The sequence below is a fragment of the Pipistrellus kuhlii genome, unplaced genomic scaffold (assembly GCF_014108245.1).
Source record: "Pipistrellus kuhlii isolate mPipKuh1 unplaced genomic scaffold, mPipKuh1.p scaffold_m20_p_9, whole genome shotgun sequence".
Lineage (NCBI taxonomy): Eukaryota > Metazoa > Chordata > Mammalia > Chiroptera > Vespertilionidae > Pipistrellus > Pipistrellus kuhlii.
In genome coordinates, this window is record NW_023425595.1 from 53,411,189 (window position 1) to 53,423,217 (window position 12,029).

At 36.0% G+C, this 12,029-nt stretch overlaps 1 protein-coding gene across 1 annotated transcript in view; it reads left to right on the top strand.

Annotated features, from left to right (window-relative positions):
* Positions 1-12,029, top strand: part of CNTN5 (contactin 5) — a 720,133-nt gene that overhangs the window by 656,056 nt on the left and 52,048 nt on the right. The window contains exon 17 of the mRNA XM_036427705.2: positions 3,632-3,781. Within this exon, the coding sequence (XP_036283598.1) occupies positions 3,632-3,781 (150 nt within the window). The remainder of the gene's footprint in view (positions 1-3,631; positions 3,782-12,029) is intronic.

Here is a 12,029-nt window from a genome sequence, read left to right on the forward strand (position 1 = left end):
CTTAAAATACTCATTTAAAAAAAAATATGCACCCCTGCCAAAACCGGTTTGGCTCAGTGGTAGAGCGTCGGTCTGCGGACTGAAAGGTCCCGGGTTCGATTCCGGTCAAGGGCATGTACCTTGGTTGCGGGCACATCCCCGGTAGGGGGTGTGCAAGAGGCAGCTGGTCTATGTTTCTTTCTCTCTAGCTCTCTATCTCTCTCCCTTCCTCTCTGTAAAAAAATCAATAAAATATATATTTAAAAAAAAATAAAAATAAAAAAATATGCACCCCTATGATTATTGCATCACTATTTACACTAGCCAAGATATGAAAGCAACCTGTGTCTATCAATGGACGAGTGGATAAAGAAGATGTGGTACATATATGTAATCGAATATGTAAATGAACCATAAAAAAAGAATTAACTCTTGCTATTTGTTACTACCTGGATGGACCTAGAGGGCATTATGCTAATGAAATAAGTCAGACAGAGATAGACAAATATCATATGATTTCAAATATATGCAGAATATAAAAATAAAAGAACAAACAAAACAGAAATAAACAGAGAACATTTTCATGGTTGCCAGGTGGAATTGGGGGTTTATGGGAATAGATGAAAAAGGGAAGGGATTAAGATGTATAAATTGTCAGTTATAAAAATAATCACAAGGATGTAAAGTACAGCATAGGATATATAGTCAATAATATTATTTAAGAAAAGGTACTACACTTATCAGAGTGATCACTTCATAAGTTATATAAATCTATAACTATTATGTTGTACACCTGAAACTAATATGATATTGTATGTCAACTATAATTGAAAAATTTTTTAAATTATTTAAAAATAAATGAATAAATAAAATTCAACCTGCCTGCTGTGGACTGTATTGAGTCCCCTTCTCCGCAAAAATTCAAATGTTAAAGCCCTAACCTCCCATTATGACTATATTTGGAGATGGGGGCTCTAAAGATATCAAATAGGTAGTTGTACAGGATGAGGCACAAGTAAATTAATAGTTATGAAAACATGAAACACAGAGTTTATTCTTGTATTATTATTTGTTAATTATATTTTCCATATGAACAACTGTAAACTTATTTTTTGCCCCAACCTATACATATGAGCCTGGATTTTAAGGGAGAGACGTAAAATAAAGATAAAAAATTGGAAAATGATTGGCATATAAATTACATTTAAAATCATGAGGCTGCATGGGAAAAAGCTCCTAGAACTGGGATGAATCTGGAAGAGGAAAAGAAGCCAGCAACTGAGACAGATAAAGATGTCATGTAGAAGAAAAACAAGTTAAATTTTGAAAAATATTTCAAACAGTATTATCAACTGTGTCCAAGGATGATGCTAGGTCAAGGAAAATGAGGAAGAGAGATCTTACCATAGGGTTTTAGTAACAGAAACCATTGGTAATTTGGACAGGATCAGTTAAGATGGAATGCAAGGAATAAGAGACTTATTTGAATGGCCTCAAGAAAGAATAGAAGAAAAATAATCAGTAACAGCAAGTAATAGCACAAACAACCCTCAAGAAGTTTTGCTATAGAAGAAGCATAGAAAATGAGTGAAGGCTGGAAGGATAAGAAATTTTGAGAGACTTTTGTTTGTTTCGGTTTGGTTTGGTTTGGTTTGGTGAGAATGACACCTGCATGCTTGTTATGTTGATGGGGGGAAAAACTATTAGAGACATTTGGTTGGTGGTAGGGCAGAGAGAGAGAGACAACTGGGATGAACTGGTTATTCTTCTTTATGGTAACTTTAGATGGCCACTTCTTAAGAAGCATGAAGTGTCCTCAGAGAGGATTTGGAATACCATTAAACAGTTGGAAGAATGTTCCGAGAAAAGAATGAGTATACAGGGAATTTTGCTAATGATGGATTATAAATTCCAATGGTCAAACCAAAAGGATTTTCAAAGAGTACAGAAGGATGAGAACTGGGACAGAAAAGCAAATGAACAGAATTCTATGGGGATTCGAGTAAAAAAGATAAGAGATGACCTAAAGGTCTAGTGTTGCTTGATGAGACTAACGTAAACTGAAACACATGAAACAGTGAGGTGAGAGCTGTAGACCCAAAGCAAGTATTGGCAATACAGTATAGGTTAGGGGTTGGGGAAGGCTGAGTGTCTGGGGATCTCTCCTTCCCACCTGTATGTTTGGCAGGCACCGCTCAGCAGTTCAGCAAGTTTTGGACTGAACTGTGGCTCTCCCTCTCCCCAGCCCCCAGCTCTTTGACTCCAGGAATATTTATTGTTCAGTTGCCAGTGCAGAGGTGACAGACTTTTTTTCAAGGTCTTCATTTCACTGCCTTAAAAAAAATCAGCTGTGCAAGGGCTGTGAAATCTGTCAGACAAACCACACTGTCTATGCTCCGGCCTTTACCTTTCACAGAGCTGATTATTTGGTAAAATCCTCTTGATACATTTCAAAAGAGATTTTCATGAGAAATCCAAATATATTTAATTCCACCTTGTCATAACGAAAACTGCACTGAATCATCAAATCAAGAGCTCCCCAGCCCCTCCCATCCACGATTAAACAGAACCCCAGGATGGGATACAAATCCAGGGGATCTTTGCAAGTCCTAAGGGGGATCCTCTCCTTTCCCCATTTTCACTCCTATAACAAATGTTCTTCCAGAAATATTTCCTAGACAGCAGAGATGTGTGAACAAGAAAGACAGTCTCAAATAGAGCATACATATGATGTAAGACATTTTTTTTACTCTGTGGTCACTATATTGACAAACAGTCTTATCTTACCTAATAAAAGACAAACATATAAATTGACTGTACCTCCACTATGCCCACAGCCAATCAGGAGTGAGTATGCAAATTAACCTAACAAAGATGGTTGGTTAATTTGCAAATGCAGGCATGGAGCAGCCAGGCAGGGTGGGATGCCTGCTATGAGGGTGAGGGGGGATGGAGGGAGCTATAGGAGTGGTGCTCCAGCTGGGATCGAGGACTTGTCAAGCTCCCATGTGGCCCACGAGTGGGGACTTGGTGACTCCCTGGTGGTCAGGAGCATAGCCAGGGGAAGGAAGGCCTATTCTTGCATGAATATGGTGTAATGGGCTCCAAGTACTTTAACAAAATTGAAATTTAGTACAAAAGTCACTCCAAGGAGAGTTCAAAGATTCTGCTTAGCTCCTGCAACCTGGAGTTTTTAAATTGGAAATGTGTCTTGTTAATCTGCTGCTTGGAACTGCCAAATGGCAAAGCATGTTTGCCAGAACTGGAAGAGGCAGACTGCTCGAGAAGTTTTCCTAGAGATTGAAGAGCTGTTTGTTTAGATTATATCACTGGGTGTCTTCTCCGGGGCTGAGGGGTTGACACAATGATTTTTAGTGCAGATAATGGCAAGTTATAGTATGGCAATTCATGTATAAAGATGAGGAGAAAGGATTCTAAATAACTATAACAAGTGCTTACTTCCTGAAGATTGGTTCTGATTTGACTAATGAGACCAAAGGTGACACCATGGCCATGTGTGATGAGGAAGGAGGCATCAGCCTGCGGATCCTGTCAGTGCCTGCGGTACCCTTGATTGCTAGTTGTGACCATTTTCCAGTCCTCCTAATGACATGAACTTTCCTAACGATGTGGAATCTCTGTCTCTCCACAGTCCCAGAAATCATAACAGGAGATATGGAATCAGCCATGGCGGTGGACTTGAACCCCTGGGTGGAATATGAATTTAGAGTGGTTGCCACCAATCCAATTGGGACTGGAGATCCAAGCACCCCATCTCGAATGATCCGCACCAATGAAGCAGGTAAGAGAATTCCATTTGGTATGCCTCTAATCACTTTGACAGCAAGCTGAATTAACCATAATTGCTTGTTTTAGTGTAATCTTTCCTGAGTCATTTACCTAGACATCATAAAACCGTTTTGGTTAACATAGGAGGTCACAGTTTGATTCCAAGTTAAGGCACGTGCCTAGCTTGCAGGCTTGCAGGCTTGATCCCCAGTAAGGGGTGTGCAGGAGTAGTCAATCAATGAGTCTCTCTTATCATTAATGTTTCTATCTCTCTCTCCCTCTCCATTCTTTTCTGAGATCAGTAAAACTACATTTAAAAAATATTAATCTTTTATGTCCGTATAAAATTGGATTTTAAAAATATCTAGTAAGGCACTAGCTTAGGTAAACACAAATGTCAATAATATTAATGAGGAAAATCTGAAACCAATAGATAAAGGAAGGAGGTAGATTGCAGATACATGGAGGGGAAAAAATTTAATGACTTTGAACTCAATGATAACATATGAATCTCAAAAATCATTAGAATATAAGTCATCCAGCTGGTCTGGTTCAGTGGTTGAGTGTTAACCCATGAATCAGCAGCTCACAGTTCAATTCCCAGTTAGGACACATGCCCAGGTTGCAGCTTGGTCCTCAGCGGGGGGCATGCAGGAGGCAGCTGATTCATTATTCTCTCTCATCATTGATGTTTCTATCTCCCTCTTCCTCTCCCTTCCTTTCTCTCTAAAATCAATAAAACATTTTTTAAAGCATATAAGGGTACTGAGAATGATGCTTTTGTTTTATTAGTTCACTGTTCTATCTCTAGCACCAGATAGTGTCAGGCACTAGTGCTTATGTGTCTTTGTTGAAAGATTTTTTTTTATTCTTTTATATGTCCCTAAGTACACCAGTACCTGGGTCAGAGACACAATAACAAAGAAAACTAAGAATTAACTGTGTTTATTTTGAATTGTAGTTACAGAATTGGACCAAAAATGTGATTTGTGACTATTTACAAATTGAATAAAATTTATAATAATTAAAATAATCTATCAAAAGAGTTGATTCTTTCTCTAAAACACACTAGGTCTGGTCCTTTAAAAAAAAAAAAAGAGTGTTTCTCTAAAACACACTGTTTTTGTTGTTTTGTTTTTTTTTAAGAAAAAAAATCCCAAATCTTCAATTTATTGCATTAAGTCTGAATAACCATACAAAAGATATTCCAATTCTTCCCATGTAAAATTTAAGCAACTAAGAAAGTGAAAGATAAAATAGCCTAAAAGTGTTGGAAAAGATTCATTCACAGAAAATCCAACTTTTGTGCTTTTATGATTTGCCTATTACAAGTTGTTTTATTTGCTACTTTTTCAATAGTGTGAGTTTAACTGAACATTAATTGCCTGGTTGGATTTTCTTGCATTCATAAAATAAGTCATGCTTTCATTGTGTACAGGTGCTCATTAATTAAGACAATAACAATTTAGTTGCTCCTCATTTTATATACTCACTGAGCAGATATTGAAATAACTGCCAATATTAGTACTTATGCATACATATTTTCTGAAAAGCTCTGCCTTATTTTGCATATAGTTAATTGTGTTTAAACAAAGGCAAAGATTACTGCCTAATTCAGAGGCTCTCTATAAATATTCATTTTGAAAATAAATAATCTGCTTGGGATGGATCATCCTTTTAGATTTTTTTTTTTTATATAGCATAAATCTCCTTGTGCTATTAAAAAAACATTTTAGTAAAAAACACTTACTTTTCCAGCTCAAATGTATTCAGGTGATGCATTTTAAAAGATTTCTCCCTCGACTGTTTCTGCATCTCCCTCAATTATACAGCTCCTGTCTCTCCATTTTATTGAGTTCTATATACATGACATACTTTTTTCCATTAAAATCTTATGGAAGAGAAGAGACACAGCATGAAAAATGCATGGAATGCTCTCCTTTGAAAGAGAGTTGAAGAAAGCTTGTTCTGCCTACTTTATGTTTCCTGGGTTTTGGTACAACACAGGGTTTGAGCTACTAATGGTGTTGAACCAAGAGTGGAGTTTTATGCCTGTTTCGTCAGGCAGCACGGATTAAAAGAGACACCAATATCTTGAGATGTTCTCTCCAGGCGCTCTCTCTGCCTCTATTCAGTAAATGTCCTGTATTGTCCTATATTTCAAAAGATGATCCTGTTCTAATAGACCAAGTAAACTTTGAAAATCAGCTGAGCTGCTAGGAAGGGAAAAGGTTTTGCATTCGGGGTATGGAATTGAAAGTTTTGTGTCCTTTAAAATGCTCCTATTTACTAGAATATTCTAAATATCAAAGCAGTTTTAGTAAAGCATTTTTGCTTTAGAACTGCTCTTTTCCCACACACTAAAAAGTTAAACTTTTTGCAGTTTCCTCTAAGATATGTTTTGAATTTTCTAGTCATCAAAACACTGTTAGTAGTCAACAAATATAAAGTAAAATGATTTAGTTTGATTTTTTTTTATTATGAAGATGTCAAAATGGTAATAAAAATATGTTTTGTACTTTAGTGTGCATTTATAACAATTTTATTACATGTTTTTAGATAGAAAGAGATACCCCTGTATTTTATTTTGGAAAAGTATTACATCATCAAAACAGTATATATATTTGGGTTGCATAATGGAAATGCTTTTTCTATCATTTAAAAAGATGACACTCAGGAGGGAAACACATTTTAGGATATGAATTTGAAATATATGCTAAGGTAGAAATGAAAAAAATATGCAAAAGTGGATAGAAGTAACATTGTGACCTGTAATTTAAAAGTAGTGAAAACTTGTTAGTGTTAACGCTCTTGGTATATATCTCAATGTTTGCAGTTTCTTTACTTCAAATTATGACTAACTTTATATATCTGAAATTAAGAGTTTGAGTTTTAGAGTTAGGCAGATCTAAATTAATGTTCTTCTCATCCACTTGCTAGCAGTGAACTTGGTAAGATACACAAATTGTTTTGAGGCTCAATTTTCTCTTTTGTAAAATGGGGATGATAGCACTACTTAGCTCTTTGGATCATTGTATTGAATAAGATAATGCATTAATGCATGCAAAGAGCTTAGCATAACGCCTAGTACATGATAAATGCTTACTATTAGCCACTCATTATTATTATCATTTATTTTTATTGCGTTATTACTTTATTATATGGAAATTTAAACTATCGTAATCATTTATAAGCTGCTTTTTTCATATTGAAGAAGCATTTTCAGGTTAAGCATACGTTGGTCAATATGATTAGAGCCATCCAGTCTCTTGGCTTGCAGCCAGCTCCTCCAAAATGTTCTCCCATTGAGCAGCCTCTGCTGCAGAATGTGCCCTCAGGTCCCGCTTCTCAGCCCACCTGAATGGCTGAGAGTCAGAACCTTTCACAGTCTGGTGCAGACTCTGACTCTACTAGTATCTAGGAAGGTCTCAGTCCATAAAGAGTGATATTGTCCCAACATGTAGACATTTTCTCTTGTTCTGATAGCATAAGTAAGATAGGATGGGAACCAGGTAGAGGGGGGTAATAGGGAAATAAGAGGGGGCATCTGTAATACTCTCAGCAATAAATAATTTTTTTAAAAAGACAAAATGAACAGAGGAAATGAAGTGTCAAATGGACACCATGCTTAAAAAGTTTGTTCCATATTAAAATAGGTTGCCAAGTTACTTAGTACACTGTTTTTTCTCCCCTGCAAAATTTCTTTTCAAACTGAAATGGAAAATGTGACACACATACTTCTGGCCACAAAAGGAAAAAAAATATTTTCCTCCATTTAAGAGATTATTTCTCAACCATATGAATAGGAATATCAAGTAGACGGACAGATGAAACTCTTTCCTAGCCTAACACTTCCTGCACATTATCACTGCTTGTAACTGGTTTACTAAACAGACTGAACTCTGTAGAATTTAAACATAAGATAGTTTCCTTTTTCTCGCCTACTGCTCTCCAGTATGCCCCTTCTGATTTCTGGCTTCTGCCCCAACTATATCCAAGGTGTGTGTGGGTGCTTGTGTAATCTCATTCTCAGGTTATACATTTTAAATTTTTATTTAAATAAAAACTAACTTCCAATTCCATGTTTTCTTCCTTCCATCTCAGCACAGGCTAGACCCAAAGGTATTTATATGTCTTTTCTTTCCTTCTTTCCACTTCCTTCTTCCTGCTTCTAATCGCTGCTCTGCACACTTCTCAAATCAGACAAAATACTAGGAAAAGCTACTTAGGTGGTAAAATTTGTGGTTCTCACGTGGTTGTTGAGTGCTCCACGTGATGGACTTGTCCACATGATGCTCTTTCCTCTTGGAAGATGCATTGGGTTCTTTGGAGACTCTCCCATCCCCTACCAGGCAGCCCTATTGTGTGTGAGCCCAACAAGCCTACTCAATCCATGGCCATGTTGTCCATTTGGCCCCACAGTAACGATTTCCCATTCCTGTGCTGCCAATTTCAAGAAACACACAGTATTCTCGAGAACTAATTTGCTTGCTGCTCTGGAAACATTGTGTGGGTCTGGACCATCATTACAAAATTCTGAGCCGCTTGGCATCAGCCAGAGCGAGGAGTGAGCATCTACACGCTGCAGCAGTTATTTTGCTCCTCTTCTTACTTAGCTTGAGGGGGAAATGGCACTCCCACTTCCCTTCTACTGACAGCTGGGGGTGGAGATGCCACAGCACATCCATCTGTAGACTGACCACCTTCTTCCAAAACATTCCTTGTGCTAAAATCTGGAGGAGGTAATGGGAAAGGGTCATGAAATTTGGTTTCCCTGTTTCTTAGAAATTCAATGGTTTCATCCAGCCCACTTCACGTTACATGTGACTCATCCCAAGTCCAGAAAAAGACTCATTTAACTTTCTACTATAACTTCTTCAATGTTATACATTATCTCCTTACTTCTGCAAGGGCCTCGCTTTGTTCATATTTGTATATTTACCATTCTTGTCCATAATCATTACTTAGGAAATTTATTTGAGCTCAAATATTATAGAAGGAACACAGTAAAATACTATTGTAAAATGAGATAGGGTTAGATTCCTTTTCTCTGGGGGAGTATGTGTATTTGCCTTGTAAATGGCATTTAATTGGACTTTGAAGGGCAGACCAAATAGGACTCAGGCAGAATTATTTATAGGGGGAAATTAAAACTATGGTTGTCAAGCACTGATGTGTACAGAGAAGAGGCAAAGGCTTTGTGTTTTTAAAGGTCTCTCCAAGCTATGTTCCTAAGAAAAAAATTATATAGAAAATATCAAGCATGCAGCTAAAGTAATTGGGAGATCCTAAAATAAAACGCTATTAATGAGCATTACAACTTTCTTCAACCTGATGAGCAATTTAATTATATTAAATAAAAGAAATGGTTCTTAGTAACATTAAGAGAAGGCAAAAATTATGTCAAGTGACTGAACTCTAAGACCAAATCTCAGTAATTAGGAAGAAAAGAAGAAAACAGCATGGCTCGCATAACAGAGAATAGTTTAAATCATGAAACCACTTTTGTCCAGGCAAGTCTTTTTTATTTAAATGTTTACAGGAAATATAAAGAACTTCAGTTTCATAGACACTTTGTAAGCAAAGATGGGCACTTCAACAGATGCTTTTCTAAAGGAAACCTAATTGTCAGACATTTATGTTACTGACAAATAACACTATGATGGAATAAAAGTACAGAGATAAATGGGCAATGAGAGGTTATCAACCCAGGAGTAAATGTGAGACACCCAAGTTAGACTTTTTCTAACGGTCTAGTCCCCATCATACCATGCCCCGGTTCTAAATCACAAATCATGTTCCAGGCCCCATGCTAAGCACTTGCCCTTTATTGTGTCATTTAATTCTCACATTAACTCTCTAAAGCAATGAGTGTTTGTCCATATTTTACAGATCAGAAAACAGATTTCTAGAGTTTTAAAAGCTGAGTAAGTGACAGAGCTGGAATTCTAACACAGATGTTGTCTCCCTCTTCACTCCCTTCTTTCTCCTCCTTCTCCGCATCCTCTTCTGACCACAATGGTCAACAAACCTCATTCAAAGAATATTTTACCCATCCTCTGCTTCTTCCTTGTGGACCCATATAAATAAAGTTGAGAACAAGAGTTGAGGTAAACAGCCTTCATTGCATGTTCTCACCTCATTGGCTTTTGACTACTGCCAGCCATGATAAGGTTCAGAAATGAGAGAAATCACACCTTTCTTAAAATATCCTAACAATCTCTTTAGCAAACCAAAAATGGATATTACCTATACTTTCAAATTAAATCAACCTTAGCTAAAATTGAAAGCACAATTTCCATGGAACTATCAGAACAATATTATACAGATTTCCAAAAGGATACTCTATTTCAAGGTACCATGTAAATAGACTCATGTTGAACTTTTAGTGCTTTCCATAGAAGACCTCAGTACTTTTTTCCAAATTTAGCTGGATTTTAACTGGTTACCATTAGGTAACCTGTATCGTTTATAGTTCCAGACATTGTGATATGATACATTTCAAGGTACTTTTCCTCACTATTTATCAATAGGTAACATTATCTTCACGAGGGAACCAAATGACAAAGAGGCTAAGAAATATTTCCAACCAAGAATGGAAATGGGAGTCAGGCCCAGAGCTTTCTCATTTCCACCAGAACATCTTTGCAATTTGTGTATACTGCCTTATCTAGCCTATTGATAGGAATGAAAGCTTTATTCGAACTCCTTAGGAAACAACGCTGGTATTTTTTTATATTGGAAACTTTAAATTTAATTCTTCCGATAAAGTGAGCTGAAATGATAACCTGTTACCTAAAATACTGATGTGCCATGTACGTCAATTCATGTAGGAAAAATGCTTTTTGGTTTCTCTCTTGACTCCCACCTTGACTGTATAAACAACCTTCTTTCTTTATTTCCATTCATCTGCAACTTTCTTTCCAAGCCACTCGCTGGATTGGCATTAAGCTCCTAAATTTTGTTGCCTCCTCAGGTCTCTAAAAAAGCTATATGGACAAAAGTAGGTTTATAGTTGTTTATATGGCAAAAGACGTGCAGGTTAGGATTATTACATTAGCTTTATTAACTCAAAAGAATGCCACTCACAACTGTTGTCCTTACTATTGCTCACCCTTCTATACTAAGCCATGTAAACATCTATTGTAGTAGATATTGCAAGTTATTTAAGGAAAGTAGAGAGATTGGAAAATTATTTCATCCTGCCTTCTTTTGTTTAGTTAATCAATTAATTAAATTGAAGGTTCATTAAAGCATGTTGCTAGTGTGACTGGCTTTGCCAAAATATTATTATACTTAACGTTCTTTGAGACTCATACTTAAATTCATGCGTGATTAAACTAAGGTAGAACACTATATGTTGATCCCTCTAAATGTTTGCAATATGTCCAATGTATATGGTAAAAAGAAACAAGAGTATGATTTTCAGCTTGCCAGAGAAGGCACTAAGACAGCTAAGGAAAAAAAAAAAAAAGTATCAATTACATTATCTGTTCTTGAAAGAGCAAAGCCCAGACAAAAATTAAGGAGAAATAAAATTTAATCTGTTATCCATGCTTATAAACTTGATTCTCTAAGACAATAAACTCAGGACATTTATTAGTAGATAAGTGAGGGGTAAACACATTTAGCTACTTAATTTTATATCTGGTTCTCAGTAAGTACATTAAAATATATTTGGTTTTTAAGTATATATGTATTTTTCTGAACTTAATCCAAGCATTTATTCGCTGTTTGATTATACACATTTTCTATTTCTAACAAGAATTATAGAACTTTTATACCAGAAGGGATCTAAAAAAATTAAGTCAAATTTGTATATATCATGAACAGGCTATTTTATAAGTAAAAGGATATAATTAAAATTAGAGGACTCCAAAACATTGACGGCAGAAATAGCTGTGTGCCAGCAATTTGAAAATGAATGAGCCTGGGTTCCACAGTTCATCTTCCTGTAATTAGGAAATTTAAGCCAATTAAAACTAGAATACCCATTTCACACAATGTGATCCTGACAAGAAAATAGAATTCCTGAGATGCAGCTATTAAAGCCTTGTTTTCATTTTCTGTTTGTTTTTACAGTTTTACTGATATGTAATTGATTTATAATATATGTAAGGTGTACAACATGGTTGATATATGTATATATTGTGACATCATTACCACAATAAGTTTAGTTAATGTCCATCACCTCACATAGTAAAAAAAAAAAAGTTTTTTCTTGAGATGAGAAATTTTAAGATCTATTCTCTTAGTAACTT